This window comes from Plectropomus leopardus, chromosome 20 (assembly GCF_008729295.1).
Source record: "Plectropomus leopardus isolate mb chromosome 20, YSFRI_Pleo_2.0, whole genome shotgun sequence".
NCBI classification, from domain to species: domain Eukaryota; kingdom Metazoa; phylum Chordata; class Actinopteri; order Perciformes; family Serranidae; genus Plectropomus; species Plectropomus leopardus.
The window spans coordinates 26,530,233-26,551,279 of NC_056482.1; the positions used below are offsets into that span (position 1 = coordinate 26,530,233).

Here is a 21,047-nt window from a genome sequence, read left to right on the forward strand (position 1 = left end):
CCCTAGAAATGTCCTAAAATTCTAGAAATGTCCTAAAATCCCAGATATGTCCTGAAATCCTTAAAATGTCCTGGAAATCCTAGAAATGTTCCAAAATGCTAAATGTATCCCAAATCCTAGAAATGTCTTAAAATTCTAGATACCTCCTAAAATTCTGGAAATTTACTAAAATCCTAGAAACATGTATGGGGCCACTACGACTGGTCCCCTGGCCTCGTGTCAGAAAACACATTGAGCATCGTTGTATGTTTGCAGCAGCGTTTTGTTTCCCTGAATGCAGATTGAGGATAGAAAACTCCACTTTACCTCAACAGGCTTCGCTCAGCACTCATCCTCTATAAGAGCCCACTAACGTCAGCATGTGTGTGTGTGTGTGTGTGCTCAAGTCTCGAAAAGACAAAATGTACATCACACATGTTAAATATTGCAAATATCCTGTTTAAAATTCAGTTAAAAGGTCACAAAAAAACCAAAATTAAGTTGAAAAATTGTTAATTTTAAAATGTTCTGGTGTGTGTGTGTGTGTGTGTGTGTGATCACTACTCACCAGCCTTCAGTCAGATTTAATCCTCTCTTGCAGACATTTACTCCTCTGTTGCAGAGCTGCGACTGACTGTGACCAGCCACAGTTAATGTGTGTGAGTGTGTGTGAGTGTGTGAGTGTGTGAGTGTGTGAGAGTGTGTGAGTGTGTGTGTGTGTGTGTGTGTGTGTGTGTCGGTCAGTACGAGTAGACAGGAGCTGCAGCAAGTCAAGGTTTTTCCAGCTTGTGTTTGCTCCTCAGACAAAGTGCTTGTCGTCAGGCAGGTCTAAGAAACGGTTAATCCATCCCTGCAGCAGCAGCAGCAGCAGCAGCAGCAGCTCAGGAGAGTCACACAGAGGCAGAGCCGTGAGGTTGACAGAGATGAACGCGCTGAAGGTGAAGCACTATAGCAACCAGCGGCGCCACAGCGCGTCTGATTTGTCTTTTCATTAAAGGAGGCTCTGATTCAGCAAAGGCCTGGTAATTATGAGGCTGCTTCACAGGACTTTAACAAAAATTAGAATCATTTATTTAGTTACAGAAAGGAGAAAAAAAATGTTTGGTCCACCTTATCAATGACATCTCCATGACAACCATCAAGGAGGCCGGATGAATTATGGCATATATTGTAACTGTGCTAAAGAAACTGTTCTTTGTGTGTGTGTGCGTGTGTGCACACTTGTACATGGTACATAGTGAGGACCAAACGTATTTTTGTAGCAGACTGAGGACATTTTTGGAAAGTGGGGTCATTTTGGCTGGTCCTCACTTCTTCAAAGGACTGTTGGAGTTAACATTTTGGTTTTAGGGTTCAGGTTGCAATTAGGGTTTGGGTTAGGAATTTAGCTGTGATGGTAAAGGTAAGGGCCTAAGGAATGTATTATTTAAATGAGGGTCTTCACAAAGATATAAGTACAAGGATATGTGTGTGCGTGTGTGCACATATTTTGCAGGCATTTAATTATCATAACATCAGAAATAATGTGAGAATGAGTCTTTGGTGGATTGATTTACTGATTGTAAATGCAACTTGAAACATAATGAGAAATAAGAAGAGAGGAAACATACCAAACATTAGATGCTGTAAATGTGCAAAAATCATGTATAAATATACAGAATATAAAACTCTGCTTTCTCAGTAATTCTGCAGGAGGAGGTGCTAAACTGTGCTGGCACTGTGGTACACGATTTTTTTCTGTGCTGCATGATAAAAAAAAAACAAAAGCTCTGTTCTTTGTGTCCTTCTGCCCAGACTATTACTAACCCAGCTGTTAATTGTCCAGACTTGTAGCCATAGAAACACTGACTTCACAGCGCAGTTCATGAATGCACCACAAGATGTCCCCATCTGACAGTGTTTTTACATCACACACATTATGCCCTTCAGTTTTACCTCAGTGCAACTTACATTTATTTGGTGCAAGCAAAACTAAAACAGCCACAAATTATTCTCACTTTGAGCTCTTATTGTCACTAGATCAGGGAGACTCGAGTTGCTTTATTTTTGGAGCCCACTTTTGTAAAATGACATGAGGCCAGGGGCCAGTCACAGCAGCCTAGCATGTTTTTAGGATTTTAGGACAGTTCTATGATTTTCAGATGTTTTTCAGATTTTAGGACGTTTCTAGGATATTACAGCTTTTCTAGGATTTTAGGACATTTCTGGGATGTTAGGGTATTTGTATGCTCTTAGGATTTGTTTCAGATTTTAGGGCATTTCTAGGATTTTATAGTATTTCTTGGCTTTCCTGGGTTTTTTTGTGGTGGTTCTAGGATTTTAGGACATTCTTAGATTTTATGCCTTTTTTTTATTTTTTTTTTTAGGTTTTTTACGTTTCTATGATTTTAAGACATTTGGGACATTTATAGGATTTTAGGACATTTCTGGGATTTTAGGAGATTTCTAAGATTTTTAGGACATTTCTCTGGTTGTTGGCCCTGTATGGGATTTTTACATGTTTCCAGGAATTTAGGATGTCGAAAACATGGGCAGAAGAGAAAAACAAGATTCTGAAAATAGAAAAAAAGAAGGAAAACCAGACAAAAACAAAAACACCCAAACAAGAAAACAGCATCAAAACTGCTTAAAATGAAAAAAAAGTATTATGTATCTTATTATATTTTTGTAATGTATTAAAAATACAAAGTAATATAATTACAAATATTTTTTTCATATTTTCTTTTTGCCAATCCTTGCCTGTGTTTTAATTTTTTTTTTTTTTTTGTGATTTTCTTGTCACATTTTAATGATTTTGTGCAATTTGTGGGGCACATTTTTGTCAAGTTGGTCATTGCCTATTTTTGGGGAAAAAAATCAAACCAGTTTGCTCTGGTTTCAAGCACAAAAACAAAAAAACATCCTCACAATCCTGCGCTACCCGTGTTTGGAAAGGTTAATCTGGGTGATGGTCTCAAGGTCAGTATGTTGTTTTTTCTCATCATTCTTTGTCATTTTGTTTCATATTCAAGGCCTCTCAGAAGAATTTGCTTCTTTTTGTTGCATTGCTGAATCAGTAGCAGCTGCAGTTAACAATGTGAATGTTTGATGGTTATTTCAGGAAAGGTTCCTGAATGTACAACAGCAAAACAAGCAGCCATTACCTGCCGCACACCTCCTCTGCTCTGTTCTGATGGAAATCAGCACGGCGAACAAGTACTCTCAGCTGGAAACAGGAGACACCCACGGGACTGTATGTTTAGCCATCATGACTAACCAGGCACCTGCTTGATTGCCCTCTTAGGGAGAGAACACACTCTTTATTTGGAGATTTTTTTTTTATAGATGAACCAACCTGCAGAGCTCTGAATCTGCAGCCCCCAAAAAAGGGAATTTTAGGATATTTCTTGGAATTTAGGATTTCTCTCAGATTTTAGATGTTTCTAGGATTTTAACATTTCTCGGATTGTGGGATTTTTTTAGGACGTTTTTGTAGGTTTTTGGGACGATTCTAGGATTTTAGGACATTTCTAGGATTTTAGGACATGACCTGGATTTTAGGATATAGGGACATTCTTTTTTTATTTATTTTTTTTTAGATTTTCTCAGATTTTATGACATTTTGGATTTTAGGAAGAATCTAGGCTTTTATAACATTTTTAGAATTTTATGACAATTCTAGGATTTTAGGATTTCTTTGATTTTTGGATGTTTTAGAATGTGGAGTGATTCTAGGATTTTAGACGTTTCTTTGATTTTATAACATTTATAGAATTTTAGGACAATTATAGGATTTTTAGGATGTTTCTATAGGATATTTAGGATAGTTTTCGGATTTTCGGACATTTCCCGAATTTTAGGAACCTTTGTAGGATTTCATGACATTTAGGATGTTTCTCAGATTTAAGGACATTTCTAGGTAAAAAGAAATTCCAGGATTTTAGGACATTTTTTGGATTTAAAGGACATTTGTAGGGTTTTACAGTATCCCTGTTTCATCCTCAGGCCTCTTTATTATTGCAGTTCTCCATCCGTCCACCTGATGTCCTCGAACATTTCCTCCTCTCTGTGTCACCTGACCGTCCCGCCCGTCAGCACACCTGTTCCCACTCTCCTCGTCAGCGCTGCAGGTATTCACTCAGCCCTTTCTTCTCCCTCCTGCTCAGTCTGTCAAAGTTGTGTTGTTGCTTTCTCTCCTATTACTTTTTGTTTCTTTCTGCTTTCTGTTTTTCTGTAATTCTGTTTCTCTGGAACCTGAGTTCCTCGTCTGCTGCCTGATTTCCCCTCTGTGACAAACACAGGCTCACACTCGTATCGCGCTGCACACAAAATGCACTTCTCAAAATCAAGCTTTAAAAAATCTGATACATCAATATGATTTTCTACTTTCATTTAGTTTAGTTTGTAATAAACACAGTCCTAATCATAAATATCAAATATCCATTCATTTTCATAATGCCAGTTTTTTTTGGTCATGATGCCACTATTTTTTTAGATGAAAAAAAAAACATAAAAAAATGAAAGTATTCTTTTATTTTTTATCAGGGAGGTCATACATAGTCAAAATCAACTGTTGTTGGTATACTTCATGCAAAGTGGATTTTATTTATTTATTTATTTTTGGATGATGACAGTCTGGGATATGTCAGTGATCAGCAGCTACATTGACTGTGACAGGTCACCTAGTGGAAATAGCATGTATTTCCTCCATATGCCAAATATGGTCAAAATGACCTCATCAGGTGGAAAATAGTCAAAATGACAAATTCAGAGTCAAAAGCCCAGAATGACACCCAGAAATAATACAAGTCCTGTTTTTCTGCTCTGATGGCTGTGGGATCAAAAATGTCAGTTTGAATGGGTTTCAATGGAGCATTTTTGGACCTGAACAGTCTAAATGTAACTTTTAGTTTCCACAGTGTATTTTAGACTTATTGTAGGAGCTGAGCTGCAAATTCACTGATTACACTCAAATACACAATCTGGACTACATTTAGGACACATGCATCAACACACACACAGTTATCACAACAGGAAGAAGAAAAAGAGACTCATTTATTACCTCTAATAGCTAGGTTAATTAGCTGAAAAATGTTTAAAACAATTAATTTTTTTTTTTTTTTGGTTATCTGGCACACACATACGCACACAAACAACAAAATCACAACATGAAAACACATCCCTTAATTTTTCAGTCCCTGGTTTTAGGTTTATTTTATAAGGTATAAATTAAGAGCATTTTTGGCTTCAGTGTTATTTGGTGAATTCTAAGGAGTTTTCACTCTTTAAAACAAAACTTGATTTCTCCAAAAAAAAAAAAACAGAAAGAGAGCAATGACCAACTTTTTAAAATTAAAAGAAAAGAAAATTACCAAAAAATGTGTGTGTGTGTGTGTGTGTGTGTGTGTGTGTGTGTGTGTGTGTGTGTGTGTGTGTGTGTGTGTTGTTCAATATTTAACCAGATTTGGGACAAATTAATGGAAACATTCACTGAATGGAATATTTTTAAGGCCTTTTAAGAAGTAAAAAAACATAAAATAAAATAACCTGAGTTTACTTATTTATTCATGTTTGTTTATTTGACAGAATTAATTAAGCAGCAGCTGCTCAGCTGAGTTGTTTTGCTGCAGCTGTTTCTCCTCTTCACTTGCTGTTAACGTGTTAAATTCAGTTCAGTAGAATCATTCATGGAGAGTTTTCAATGGATTATCTGTACCGCTTAAGTGTTTTCAAAATATATTAACTAAAAAACACATGAACTTTGACCTTAACCTTTTTAAATAATAAAAAAGTTTCTCTTCTAAAGTAAAGTTATAAATTATAGGATGTTTTGTTTTTTAAGCTGAGAGTTAAGGTTTAGAGGTTAAGAGGTTTAAAAAAACTTAAACTGCAGATGATCCAAAAAATACCTGCTGACTGACATCCTTTGTAATTATTGATTGAATGGTTTCAAAACCTCAGACATGATCACACAATGGCTGGAAACCTTTAATCAATAACTGTTCAGTAACTGATCACCTGATGGATTTGACTCTTTAACCCTGAGCACATTGGTTTGACTTCTTTCAAAAACATTGGTAGAAAACAATGAGCAACTTAACGAGATATGGATGAAAAATCAGCAAAAATTTAGGATATTAGAAACAAAAAAAAAAAAAGAAAAAATGAACTGAAAATAACAACAACAAAAAAAAGGTAAAAAATTAAAACAATAAACAATAAAATAAAATGCCCCCCCAAATCATTTTTTTAAAAAAAGTGGGGGGGTATAAAGTTTTTTTATTTCTGTAACCTAATTTTTTTTGAAATATTATAATAATTCTGAATATGAAACTGGACATTTTCCCTATAATTTTGAAATGTTTTTTTTTTTCACACTATTTTCAGGTCATTTTCACATTCAGCACATTTTACACACATAAACTTTCATGCAGTTTGAGGGACATTTCTGGCCCAGCTGCAGTCGTTGATTTTTCTTCGTGTTTTGGAAAGAAATCAACAAAGCAAAATGACACTGAAGTCGATCCAGGTTTCAAAGTACACAAAAAAAAGCTGTGACTTCACACAAATGTGGACTCACCGTTGTCGCGCTCGTTGCGTCTCTCCTCTTCCAGGTCGTCATTCAGGTGAACGTAATCATGGCTCCACACACCCCCACACACAGCTGTGGGCGGCGGCTTCAGTTTCCCACAGCAGCAGTTACAGCAGCAGCAGAGACAGCAGCAGCAGTAACAGCCGGTCAGGACCCCGCAGACCAGGAACAGACCCTGACACACAGGAGACACCAAGAACCACATGAGACCAGGAACAGACCCCGACACACACAGGAGACACACAAGAGAACCACATGAGACCAGGAACAGACCCACGACACACACAGGAGACACACCAGACCACCTGAGACCAGGACTCACAGGACACATCGTGATCCACTAGAGACAAGGAAGGACCAGAGGGGTCTGATGCACAAACACTGGTGGAAATACCGTGATGTGATGTAACCCCCCCCCCCCCAAATGATATGCTGCGATGTACAAAAAAACAACCTAAACAGGTTTTATGACACAAACGCTGCTGGAAACACCGTGATGTGTTGTTGAAAGAAAAAGAACCAATAGCTGGTTTAATGGCACAAACGACCTGGAAACACTCTGATGTGTTGCAACATACATAAGCAGATTTGATGGCACAAAACAAACAGCAGAAAAATGTACTGTGAAAAAACATCTTGATTTGATGGCACAAAAGCAGCTGGAAACTCCTTGATATATCGTTAAAAGCACACATCAAGGAGCATAAAAAGCAGGTTTGATGGCACAAACGGTGCTGAAAATGTTGTTATGGGTCACTAAATAACATCCAGATTTGACAGCAAAAATCCTTGGAAACACCATAATGTATCATTACAAAAAAGACAAGTTTTATGGCACAAAAACTGCTGGAAATGCTTCAATGTGTCCCTAAAAACACCCAGGTTTTGACGGCACAAAACGCCCTAGAAACACCTCTACATGTTATTAGAAAAAATAGGTTTTATGGCACACAAATGCTGCTGGAAATGCTGTAATGTGTCACACTGAAAAACATCCAGATGGCTCGAATGCCCGGGAAACACTTCGAAGTATCATTAGAAAAAAGATAAGTTTTATGGCACAAACGTCTTGGAAACATCTCGATACATCATTACAACAAAGACAAGCTTTATGACACAAATGCCGCTGGAAATGCCTCAATGTGTCGCTAACAAATGCCAAGGTTTGAAAGCACAAACAAACGTCTTTTTCTCACTTAGAAAAAGACGGATTTTGTGGCACAAACGCCGCTGGAGATGCTGTGATGTGATGCCAAAAAATGACCAGTCTGATGCACAAACGCTCCAGGAAATGCCTCAGGGTGTTGATAAAAAAAGGTTTGATAGCACAGACGTTTATGAAATGCACACAGCGAAGTCTCGGGTGGTATCAGCAGAGACGTACAGCGTCGACATGTTCGATGAGAGCGACAAAGATCAGACCAGCAGCTCCGTGACACGTTTCCTGCCTGGTCACATGCACACAGAAACGGCGTTTAGCCCCGCCCACCTTAGCCCACCAGGTGGACAGCATGAAGTAGGTGTTGACGTTGTCCTCTCCAAACTGCTGCGCCACGTAGAGCCCCAGAGAGCCGTACGAGTCGTAGATGTTCCTCTTGGTCAGGTCGGACAGCACGGCGTGGGCGCTGTTCAGCTCCTTGAACTTCTCCGCCGCCTCCGGGTTGTCCGGGTTCTTTTATCGGGGTGGTAACGCAGTGCCAGCTTCCTGACGTCACACACACACACACACACACACACACACACACACACACGGTTACTGATAGTCTGCGTACACGTGTCTCAGTCTATGAATGACATGTGATCAGCTGACCGATCAGCTGGTGCAGGTGAGTGGGCGGGGCCGTCTCACCTGTAGGACTTCTTGATGTCGTCATGGCAGCAGCCTTTCTGCAGACCCAGGACCTGGTACAGAGACTCTCCGGAGGTGGACAGAGTTCGCTGCCTGCTGTCAGACATCCTGAGAGCCTCACCTGTCGCAGGTGGTGCCAGACCGAAAAAATGACAACAAATGAGATGAAAGAAAGGCCCATATTTTCACGGAAACAGAAAATTCAAATCAAAAAGTGAAAAAAATCAAAGTTGTTACGTTCTATGATGGAAAAGAGATGCAGCAGAAAATAAAATCTTATTTCACCAGACGCTTCCTCAAACATAAATCGACTAATAAAAGTAGACGTCTGTCCGTCAGCAGTCAGTAGTTATGAAACAGTGAGAAAAAAAAAGAATGAAAAGCCAAACACACAGCTACTCATAAAAATAAAACACTACCTGGCAGCTTCATATTGTCTCATTATTTCGTCCTCATACATATTTTTGAGCTGACAGATATTAATATCAACCTTTAAAAACCGTGAAGACTTCCACAGTTTGACACTGAAACACACATCTGCTTTTAGGTAACTGATGTTTAAATTAAGTTTCCGTCTTTGATCCTCTGAACCAAAAACAAACAGCTTTTGTATATTTTCTGGTAATAATCTGTTTTTTGACCCGAACGTAACAGTTAGAGTTAACTCCTGACCCGATGAACACAATCCATCAGTCATTATTTCAGATGACATCATCACTCATTCATCTTTCCTCATAATTACACAAACGTTTAAAAAGTCTCTCAGGGGTTAAAGGTCAGCGTCAGGACTCTGCGTCTGCGTTCAGGTGATTTTCCTGCAGAGTTTGAGGAAATTTACAGGTGACGTTCCCTCAGATGATGTCATCACTCTCATAATGTCTTATTTATCATCATCCCCTGATGATGTCATCAGCCGGGGTCTATGACATCACCTTCTCCCCACAGGTGTCTGCGCGGCCGGACACATGACACACCTGATGACATCACTCAGGTCGGAAAAACATCGTTTTAAAGGAAAGAAACTCTGAGTGAGAGAGAGTCTGTACCTGCTGGAGCCACAGAGCGTCCAACTGAGCGTCCACCTGAAGCCTGCTGGAGCGTCCACCTGAGGTCCACCTGAGGTCCGTCTACCTGCCTCCGTCTACCTGGTGAGGTGTTTGTGTGGCGGAGGATCTCTGACGGCTTCCATCAAACATTCAGCAGCCTCGGCTCAGATGACCTCGAGCCGCCACGCCTGCTCAGGTTTCACTGAGACGCTCCGATGGAGCCATTGTGACGGGGAGGGGAGGTCGCCTCGGCAACCAGGAGAGTGAGGGACGGGGGGGCAGAGAGATACTGTGAGTCATTAGAGGATGCAGTAACTGTGGTAGTATTCGCAGTATAACTGATAATACTACAGTTAAAGGAGTAACTGGTGTTATTTTGTGTTACCTTCAGGTGTTGCAGGACTTCAGAGCTTCTGTGGCTCATAAAAGTTTCACAGATGGAGATTTTAAAGAAAACACGCCTTAATGCAGGTTTGCAAGGCAGGCCAAAACTTTTTTAAAAAACATCAAATTTTTTTTAAGAAAACAAAAAAGAAAAGAAAATGCTGAACATTTTTGAAAAAAAAGAGTTACCAGACATGTGAAAGAAGAAGAAGAAAAAAAATCAAGACAAAAAGAAAAACAATATTTTCTTTAAATATTTACCAAAAAAAAGAGAAAAGACTGAAAGCAGCGTGACTCCGGGAGCTCCGAGCAGAGCTGCACATCAGTGACTGACGTGTGAGGTCACCGTTATTGTTCAGAAAAGAAAAAAAAAACATTTTTTAGGACATTTTCAGTTTTGTAGGACATTACTCACATTCTAGGACATTTCTTGGACTTTAGGACATTAGTGTCTCAGCTGTGTCCTCTCTGTCGGGGTGTGGGGATCTGTTTTGATGCGTTTTTATTCTCCTCTGAACACTAAAAGGACAAATTCACAGGGTCAATCACTTTATTTTTATTGAACATTAGAAAATGTTTGGGGGCCACTGGGGGCCCTGTCAGGGGCCAGATTTGTCCCGCGGGCCGTGGGTTGAGCATCAGTGCTGTATGGAGAGTAACCTGTGTAATGAAGACGTAAATGAACAAAAATTGTGGTTTCTACAGATGAAGTGTGTTTAATGAGAGCAGAGAGATGATGAGTTAGTGATCTGAGAAACGTGACGACAGACGAGCTTTCGGACGGCGTTCAGCGACTATGACATCAGAGGAAGCGTGTGCAGCCCGCCGCCCGGCGCTGCTACAGGACACATGTCACATATATGCTAATGAAGGAGGAGGATCCACCAATCAGGACGCTGCTGCGGGGTCACACGGGCATCTGCAGCTGTGAGTACTCGTCCTGCCCCTCCTTCTCCTCCAGGTGAGGCTCCGCATCATCAGCGTCCAGCTGCAGGAGGTCAGAGGTCACAGGTCACAGGTCACAGGCCGGGACGGGACACGGGTTTGGAAGGCATCGTTTCTTTACAAATTTTTTCGGTAATTTTTGTAAAAAATCTTTCCTGCCCCCCCCCCCCACAAAAAAATATCTGTGCCTTTATCTTTAAAAAATGTTGGCAATTTTTTTCTTTCACAATTTTTGGAAATTTTGTCCTTAATATTTTCAGCCATTTCTTTTTTAATAAACATCTTTTGGCCATTTTTTTTTTTTTTTGTTTTTCAAAAATTTTTGGCTTTCATATTTTTTTGGTGATATTTTTTCTTCTACATTTTTTGGCCTATTTTTATTCGCTTTAAAAATGTAATTTTGTTTTCCTTTTTTGCCTTTTTTTCCTCAAAAGTTTGGGCGATCTGTTTTTATTTTCTTTACATTTTTTTGCTGATTTTGTTTTCTTGAAAAATCTTTGGGCAATTTTAAAAAAACATTTTTTGGTGATTTCTCTATGTTTTTTGGTGATTCCTTATTTTCTATAAAAAGTTTTGGAGATTTTTTTTATTTGGTGAATTTTCTTTCTTTGTTTTTTTTTTTTTTTTTTTTAAATGTGGCCTTTTTAAAAAAAAAAAAAAAAAAAAAAAAGTTTTTTGCCAGTTTTATTTTCTTTACTTTTTATATTTTTGGAAATTTATTCAGTTATTCATTTTTTAAACTTTTTTTGGCCTTTGTTGTCTTTAAAATGTTGGTGTTTTGTTTTCTTGAAAACCTTACAGACGGTCCCTGAATACATCGTATCATAACCACGTCTGATGTTGAAATATTGATGATTCATCAGAATCTGTTTATTCTACGTTTTAAAGTTTGACCTTTTTTTTTAATTTAAAGTTTGACCAGTCCTCTCTGCTCTGGTGATGATGTCACGATGACATCGTGGTGGAGGAGGCGGGACTTACACTCTGCAGCTCGCGGCGGCTGAAGAGGCGGGGCAGCAGAAGCATCCTCACCGGGATGGTCAGCAGCAGCATGAAGGGGAACGCCAGCGCCGCCGCCGTCGCCATGACGACCCACAGGAGAGACAGGCAGGTCAGCTGGACGACCGTGAACAGGTGCATCCTTAATGTCCTCACCTGAGACAGAAGCAGAGAGACGCGTGAGACAGACAGATGAGACAGACAGGTGAGACAGAGACAGACAGGTAAGACTTTTTTTGCACAGTTGACTTGGACTTGATGTGTCCCTCATGTCCGAGTGATGTCAAACATGTCCCCTGTCTCAGTCTCAGTCGAATGGTCCACAGGTCTCGAGTCACTGGGGTCAGAGTTGAGTCAGCAGAAAGTCAGCAGAGCCGTGACTCGGGTCCACGTCCCGCGACTCGAGTCAGCGCCTCCATCTCTATCTGACACGTCTGTCCCGGGTCAGGGGGCGGGGCTGACCTTGCGGACGTAGTTTTGGTCTGGGTGGTACTTCGGAGGCATCAGCAGCAGGACGAGTCGCTCGGTGAGCTGGATCCCGTTCAGAGACATGACGCCCATATAGAGGAAGATCCCAAACAGCACCGCCAGAGGGATCTGACGCAGGACGTCCCCGATGACGATGGACAGACCTGAGGACAGACGGAGACAGACGGACACAGATGGAGACAGACGGAGACAGACGGAGACCACATTAGTTTATGATTCAGTTTTTACAGTTTGTGGCTGTGGAGAATGGTGAGGACGTGTTTTCTTTAAGTCACCAAAAATTTTCAATGAAAAAAAAAAATCAACAAAAATTTTGAAGGAAAAAAACGTCAAAAAGTAAAAAATAAAAGACAAAAGAAATTAAAGAAAAAACACACAAAAGGTTTTATACAAAAAACAACTTGCCAGAAAGTTTTTTTTTAATTTCCATAAATATTTAGAGAAAAAAAATCCCCTAAAAGCTTTACAGACAAATAATTGCCAAATGTTTTTGAAATTAACAAAACTTTTAATGAAAAAAGTCACCAAAAATGTTTAAAGAAAAAAAAAGGCATTAATTAAGAGAAAAAAAATCCACAAAAATCTTAAAATAACCAAAATTTTTAAGAAAAAAAAGGCAAAATTTTAAAAGACAGAAAAATCACAAAAAAAAAGAAAAAATCTCATGAAAGTTTTTAAATGTCACAGGAAAAAAAAAAATCACCAATAATTCAGAAATAAATGTCTTTTTTCAAGGAAAAACAATCACAATCTTTTAAAATCCCTAAAGTGTTTTTTTGTTTGTTTTTTTTAAGTCACCCTCCAAACCGACAGCTTCGGGATGTTTTCGCCGCTGTGATGTCATACCCACTAAAACTGCCACCAGGAAGCCCGTCACCCTCTGCTCCTTGACCTCCTGGATGCGGGGCTTGTCTCCCGGGGCGACGGCTTTGCTCATGACGGTGAGCGCGTTGGTGTGGGTGACGGAGCGAACGGTGGCGGCCGATAACCACGGTAACCCAAACAGCGCAGAGACTCCACCCACCACCACGATGATGAGGAGGTCCACGTGAAAACCAGTTCCCTTCACCAGCATCCGCTCCTTCTTACTGACGATCAGCCTGCAGACAGAGAGCGGGGAATATCAGACCCAGACTGCACCGCAACCAGCAACCACAGAAGAAGAAGAATTTAGAGCCGCACGCCGTGATCTGAGACTCCATGAAGATGAGGATGAAGACCAGGATGGCGGGAAGAATGCTGGCCGCCATCATCCAGAGAGGAAACTCGCCGTCTGACCCCAGAGGAGAAATCAGCCAATCGCGCTTCTCCGGGCTGGACACCGAGAACCCACTGGGCACGCTCAGTTTCTGTTGGCCAATAGGAGGAGAGCAAAGTGAGCGTGTGCAGAGCGCCGAGTCGACTCGGGGCTCGGAGACGGTCAGAAGCAGACCTGAGTGTACGTGTCCTCCACGCTGTAGTCCACCAGCACCATGATCAGGATCGCGATGGGGACGCCAAAGTCGCCGATGATCCTGCGGAGCTGAAACGCAAACAGCAGATTGCAGATCCGTGATTGGCTCTGAGGGAAACAGGCGGACAGGAAGACCCGCCTCCGCCTCCACAGAGCTTCACCGTACCAACCGTTAAAAAAGACAACGCTGACAGCACGACAGTCATGAAAAACCTTAAAAATCACCAAAAGTTTTCAAAAGAAAAATAAAAAGTCACAAAAGTTTTTTAAAGAAAATATTTTTTTTCTTTAAAAATTGGCAAAAATGAAAGAGGTCATTTTTTTAATCACCAAAGAAATTTAAAAGAACAAAAATGCAACAAATTTTAAAGAAAATAAAAATTTCCATTTTTTTCTTGAAAAATCTTTAAGATCAACAAGAATTTTAAAAGAAAAAAGACACTTTTTTTTTTAAATAGCCAAAATCTCAAATTTGAATCTTAAAGAAACAAAAAATAGTATTCAACTGATCCTCCACCTGTCTGTCCACGTCTGTCCACCTGTCTGTCCTCCTGTCTGTCCACGTCTGTCCACCTGTCTGTCCTCCTGTCTGTCCACGTCTGTCCACCTGTCTGTCCTCCTGTCTGTCCACGTCTGTCCACATGTCTTTCTGTCCACCTTTCTGTCTGTCCTCCTGTCTGTCCTCAGCTGTCTGTCCTCAGCTGTCTGTCCTCCTGTCTGTCCTCCTGTCTGTCCTCAGCTGTCTGTCCTCAGCTGTCTGTCCTCCTGTCTGTCCTCCTGTCTGTCCTCAGGTGTACTGACCCTGCCGGGGAAGAACGAGCTGTTCTTGAACTTTCGCAGGTAGAAAGCGATGAAATAAGTTCCCATCATGAGAACGAACGACAGCAGCGCCGTGTTCGGCTCTCCCACAACCTTCCCAGAGTTCCCGGCGGCTGCGGTGAAGTTGCACGGGGATGGAGACGCTGTGTTGTTTCCATGGTAACAGTTTCGGAGAGGATGCTCCTGAAAGATCTGGAGGAGACGAGAAGAGAAACTCAGAGTGGCTCCAAGTTCTGGAGTCATTTTTTGAATTTCTTTCAATCATGTGACCCCTGACCTCTGACCCCTGACCCCCTGACCCCTGGCATCTGATCGCTGACCTCTGACCCCTGGCATCTGACCTCTGACCCCTGACCTCACCTTGATGAGCTTGGCGAAGGTCTCGTAGATGAAGATGAGGGAGATGAGGAAGGAGAAGATCTCCTGAGTGAAACGGGAGACGAAGCGAACCAGGATGCTTCCCTCGAAGGCCACGGTGAGGACGACGATGAGCACGAGCCAGAAACCGATCCACACCCGCCCCGTCAGGTACTCCACGCCGTTCTCCTTACAGAACTACAGGTGAGCACAGCAGGCAGGCGGCAGGTCAAAGGTCAGCTCGCAGCATACAGGGAGCAGCAAACGTGTCCGTCTGTGTTGGACGTCTGATCGTCTCGAGGACGGCTCGACACTTTTTAAACGTTAAAGGATCATTTCGGTCAGAAGATTTTTAACCCTTTAACGTCCCGCTCAGTCTGAGTCACCGTGTTGTGATGAAAACTGTGTTTGAACTCGTTCTGTTCGAGTCGTCTCTACCGATCGGTTTAGCTTTGCGTTTTTAAAAACGTCCACTAGATGTCGCTGCGTCGCCTTTTCAGCTGCATCCTGCATGGAGTTACAATAAAAATCACAGCAGACATGAGCGCTCTCTGATTTTTTAATGAAATAAAAAAGGCTGAATATTTGTGTTATAAATACCATATCTTAAATGTTTGTCCTTATATATTTGGTGAGAATTTTATCAGTGTGATTTTTTTTTCACCATTTCTGAGACGTTTTCAAAGTCCTGTGATGGTAAATGTGTGGAAATAATATTAGTGCTGGTAATACAACTAATTCCACATCATAAATTCATATATGTTGGTATTTTAACATATTTCAAGCATTATAACAATAAACACAACAGTTTTGCCATGAACCGTCTGTCAGAGGTCAATAGTTAAAAAAAATGATGGGATATTATAAAAAAATGAACATTGATTCTTGCTATTTTTGCCCAAAGGACATTAAATAGTAAATGATTCAAGAAGTATAATTAATGGAAAAAATGACTCACTGAATATAGAAGAAGTGTTTGAGAGGAGGTGGATTTCGGAAGATGCGGATCTATAACTACAACATTAAACTGAATTAATTAAAGGGAAGAAAATATGTTCAGTGTGACCAACGAGAACCCAGTCATCATTATTTCTATCTAATTCTCTGCATCGCTTCAATTTTTCTTGTTTTTCTTTCTCTCTTTTTTTCATTGTCAAAAGGCAGATATATTGGTTATTTATGTCTTTTGATAATATTTTGATTTTATTGAAAAATCCATATATTGCAGATAGAAAAGCTGTATGAAAATGGTTTGGGAAGAAAAAGTACTAAAAACAAAAGGAAAAGATTGAAAATGCAGAGCGAAAAAGGCGGGAGCTTTTCTTACAGTGTAGAACGCCTCCTCGAACACCAGCAGCGGTCCAGAGAAGCCGATCACCAGCAGAGGCTGAGCGCCCAGCACGCTGAACACCACGCCCTGCAGCGCCGTCGCCACGATCAGCTCCGACACGCCAATCAGACCCTCCGTCTTCTCACCTGTGGACGGGTGGACAGAGAATGTCTTACAGAACCAACCACAGCTCGTCAGGAGGTTCAGAGTCCGTCAGCGCGTCTCTGACTCACCTAGCAGCCCTCCGAAGGTGATGGCGGGCGACAGCGCGGCGAAGTAGATGAAGATGACGGCGGCCATGCACTGAGGGTTAAGAGCGTCTCGGATGTCACTGAGGTACTGAGGGTAGCGTCGACTCACGTCTTTGATCAGACCTCCGAAAAGACGGCCGGTGCGCCTCAGGGGCTCGTCACCGGGTTTGGAGGGAACGAGGGAGTCTGCGGGAAAAAAACCAAAACAAACGACATCAGAACATCAACATCAGGACGGCTCGTGTCATCAGGAGGTTTTTTATTAATATAAAAGAAACTTTCACTCTACGCTGACGACGCCCTGATTTACCTTCAGAAGACCACAGCTTCAAACTGAACTCTGCCAAAACCCCCTGAGTCCTGATCCTAGTCTGACCCCGACTGACCGCTGCTACATCACGCTGTGAGAGAACGGCATCATGGGAAATTCCTTCTGAAGCAACATTTAGTGAAAGCTCAACTTTCCCAGCAGCAAAAGCGGGTATTTTTCTGAACATTTCCAGCCATGTTTAAAGCGAAAAGTGTTTTTTTAAAACCAAGATTTTAGAATATTTCCAGTCTCGTAACAACCAAAACTGACATTCTTTAACGACAGGCTGGGACATTTCTGTCCGCGTTTATGAAGACAGAAACTGCTGTTTCTAAGTCCTGTTTATAGCCACAAAAGCTGCTTTGTTTTTTTCTGGTCTTGTAACAACAAAAGCAGGTATTTTTTAACATAAATGTGGGATATTTCCAGATGTGTCTATAGTGACAAAAGCAGGTAAGAAGTGAGAATAGAGTAAAATGCTGACTCAGCAGCACAGAGGCTCAGAGACCGTGATTCGGGATGTTGATGAAAAAACAAACAAACAGAGAGCTGGAATCTCCTACTCGGCAGTTTGACGTTTAAGAGCTCAGAGAACTTTAACTCATAAAAATCTGAAAATCTAAAAATCTGAGGACATTCACAGACGTGAAAAAGTGCATTCTTGCTTCACGATGGCGTCTTGCTGGTTTGAGATGCTGTTTGTGTACTCGGCTGATTTGGGTCTGCAGTCGTGTGTCATCACTCACTGTCTCTGACCTCCAGAAGGCTAAAAAACCCCAAAACATACTTTCTAACAAAACGCCAAAGACGTTAGAGGAAATCAGCAGGTGATAACCGACCTTCATCCTGCTGAGTGCCGCTCTGTTTCTCCGGCAGTCTGCCGCTCTGCTGCTCCTCCCGCTTTCGCAGCATTTCTCGTTGGAAGCGAGCGACCGAGTGCAGCAGCTCGTCGTCGTCGACGTCGGAGGGCGGGAGGGACGATACTGCAGTCCAAAAAGCGGTTGATGGCCGTCAGCAGGTCCTGGCGGTCGTCGGCCTGGTATGCCGCCTCGTGGAAGTGCTGAGGGCGGAATTAATGTGAGCACATGACGGGTCAAGGCAGCGGCGCCCTCTGGTGGTGGTATCGTACACAGTGGCAGGAACCGTTCACGCTGCAGGGACTCACCTTGTCGGACATGAGCGTGGAGATGGAGCGTCCAATCTGGTGGTAGTCGATGCTGGCGGTGGGCGGGCCCAGCAGGAGGAAGAGGAACCTAACGGGGACAGGAACCTCCAAGACGGACTCCAGCAGGACCGCCTCCTGCAGCCGCACAAACGCCATGGAGGGCTGCTCCAGGAAGCCCACGCTGCCTGCAGACACAGCAGAGGGAAGCAGCAAACCCTCTGAAGCTCAGGATCTACAGACTGATGCTGGTGATGAAGACCATGAGGTGAGGTTGGACACGTACCCACGAGAACGACGGTGGCCTCGGCTCTCTCGGGGATCTTCTCCATCAGCTTCACTTCATGTCTGGACCTGGAGTGGCTGATGGGCTGATGGGCGGGGCTTCTTTCTAAACACATCACATTAACAGAAGCGCCAAATAAATACAGCAAATCCCCACAAGTCAAACACTCACAAGGCTCCTCCTGACACGACTACACCGATGAGTCCCAGCTGGGGGGGACACGGTCGGAGAGACAGCATCAGAGAGACACTGTCAGAGAGACAGCGTCAGAGAGACAGCATCAGACAGACACTGTCAGAGAGACACTGTCAGAGAGACAGCGTCAGACAGACACTGTCAGAGAGACAGCGTCAGAGAGACAGCGTCAGACAGACACTGTCAGAGAGACACTGTCAGAGAGACAGCATCAGACAGACACTGTCAGAGAGACACTGTCAGAGAGACAGCGTCAGACAGACACTGTCAGAGAGACAGCGTCAGACAGACACTGTCAGACAGACACTGTCAGACAGACACTGTCAGAGAGACAGCGTCAGAGAGACAGCATCAGACAGACACTGTCAGAGAGACACTGTCAGAGAGACAGCGTCAGAGAGACAGCATCAGACAGACACTGTCAGAGAGACAGCGTCAGACAGACACTGTCAGAGAGACAGCGTCAGACAGACACTGTCAGACAGACACTGTCAGACAGACACTGTCAGAGAGACACTGTCAGAGAGACAGCATCAGACAGACACTGTCAGAGAGACACTGTCAGAGAGACAGCGTCAGACAGACACTGTCAGAGAGACAGCGTCAGACAGACACTGTCAGAGAGACACTGTCAGAGAGACAGCGTCAGACAGACACTGTCAGAGAGACACTGTCAGAGAGACAGCGTCAGACAGACACTGTCAGAGAGACAGCGTAAGAGAGACAGCGTCAGACAGACAGGTGCTCAGGTGTCCTCAGCCATCTTCGTACCTTGCTCTTCTCTCCGTCAGCCTCTCTGTGATTGGTCAGATTGATGGAGGGCTCTGATTGGCCGTCGTGTTTTTCCATCAGGGCGGCCATGTTGGCTGCAGAGATGTTCTTGCTGAACAAGCTGTGATCTATGGATGGATGTTAATGGATGGATGATGGAGATATGGATGGATATTACTGGATGGATGAATGATGGAGGGAGGGATGGATGGGATGGATGGATGGATGGATGGATGGATGGAAGGATGGAGGGAGGGAGGGAGGGATGGGGATGGATGGATGGATGGATGGATGGATGGATGGATGGAGGATGAGATGGGATGGATGGATGGATGGATGGATGGATGGATGGATGGATGGATGGATGGATGGATGGATGGGAGGGATGGGATGGATGATGGATGGATGGATGGATGATGGATGGATGGATGGGATGGGATGGATGGATGGAGGGATGGATGGATGGATGATGGATGGATGGATGATGATGGATGGATGATGATGGATGGATGGATGAGGGATGATGGGAGGGATGGATGATGGATGATGGATGGATGGATGATGGATGATGGATGGATGATGATGATGGATGATGGATGGATGGATGGATGGATGGATGGATGGATGATGATGGAGGGATGGGATGGATGGATGATGATGATGATGGATGGATGGATGATGGATGATGATGATGATGGATGATGGATGGATGGATGGATGGATGGATGGATGATGGATGGAGGGAGGGAGGGAGGGAGGGAGGGAGAAGGATGGATGGATGGATGATGGATGGATGTATTTGGGACCTGTGGCGGAGCAGCAAAGCTCGGAGGACGTTGGCTCGGTCTTCAGCTTTGATCTGGTCTGAGATCACCATCTGCTCCACCACCTGCTGAGCGATCCCCGGCAGAGTCCTCTGCTTCAGGTCCAGGAGCACCGCCCCTGAAAACACAACGCCGTGACATCACACACTGACATCATCACACACTGACATCATCACTCTCCTCTACATCAGATCCCTGATGTTTCATTCAAGGTGAAAATCCACAGATGGAAACATGTTATTTTATTAAACATCAATGACAACATAAATATGTGGATTTCCATTTGCTGATTTTCCTTCTCTGTTTTGTACAGGTTTTATTGGTTTTAGTTTTTAGATAAATATATGTACAGGATTGTGGAAACAACAACCTTCCAATCATTATGAGGAAATACCGGCATCATTACAGGAAGTACTACATGTGCACAGCACGTAAAAAACATGATGTAATGATGTGATGAAGAGAGGAAGGAAGCCTTCACTTTCTGCTGCAAAAAGAGTGAATGCTCTATCTGTTATGGTTTTTATATGAGATGGATTAAACAGAATCATGCATGATTTGTTTAAACAGTGTTGATGTGTAGTGTCAGTGTTCCTCCACTGGGGGCAGCAGAGTGCCTCTTCACCGTGCGAGATGGTTTTTCGGAGCTCCAGCAGGGAGCGGAAGGACAGGGAGGCGACGTGAGGCCTCCCCCAGCGCTCCGTCTCCTCCTCCACCTCCTCCTCAAACTTGATCCATCGAGCCGTCTCCCTCCACTGCAGCTCCTGGTTCCTGTCGATCACCAGCTCGTTCAGCTCCACAAACACCTGCACACACACACACACACACACACACACACACACACACACAAACACACACACACACACACACATATCCGTTTTTGTTACTTTTGAGGACAATACACTGACACATTCATTCCCAGGACACTGAACCCGACCTTCATCATCACCTCTACATCTCATACCATTCAGCACTTACAGTATATTACTTTAACGACTTATATATATTTGTATTTTAATTCTATTTT

At 42.8% G+C, this 21,047-nt stretch overlaps 1 protein-coding gene and 1 pseudogene across 1 annotated transcript; both read right to left on the minus strand.

Annotated features, from left to right (window-relative positions):
• Positions 1-6,518: 6,518 nt before the first annotated feature.
• Positions 6,519-9,463, minus strand: LOC121960132 (annotated as a pseudogene).
• An 853-nt stretch (positions 9,464-10,316) lies between these two features.
• LOC121960133 (anion exchange protein 2-like) lies at positions 10,317-20,963 on the minus strand. Its single transcript, XM_042509736.1, is given in 19 exon segments — positions 10,317-10,817; positions 11,756-11,929; positions 12,236-12,405; positions 13,109-13,362; positions 13,445-13,611; positions 13,695-13,784; positions 14,517-14,726; positions 14,895-15,089; positions 16,219-16,367; positions 16,455-16,658; positions 17,622-17,757; positions 17,759-17,842; positions 17,948-18,132; positions 18,231-18,315; positions 18,318-18,335; positions 19,197-19,339; positions 20,004-20,138; positions 20,646-20,826; positions 20,958-20,963. Coding segments are annotated over 19 exon segments (2,667 nt in total). The 3' UTR covers positions 10,317-10,736.
• Between the last annotated feature and the right edge of the window lie 84 nt (positions 20,964-21,047).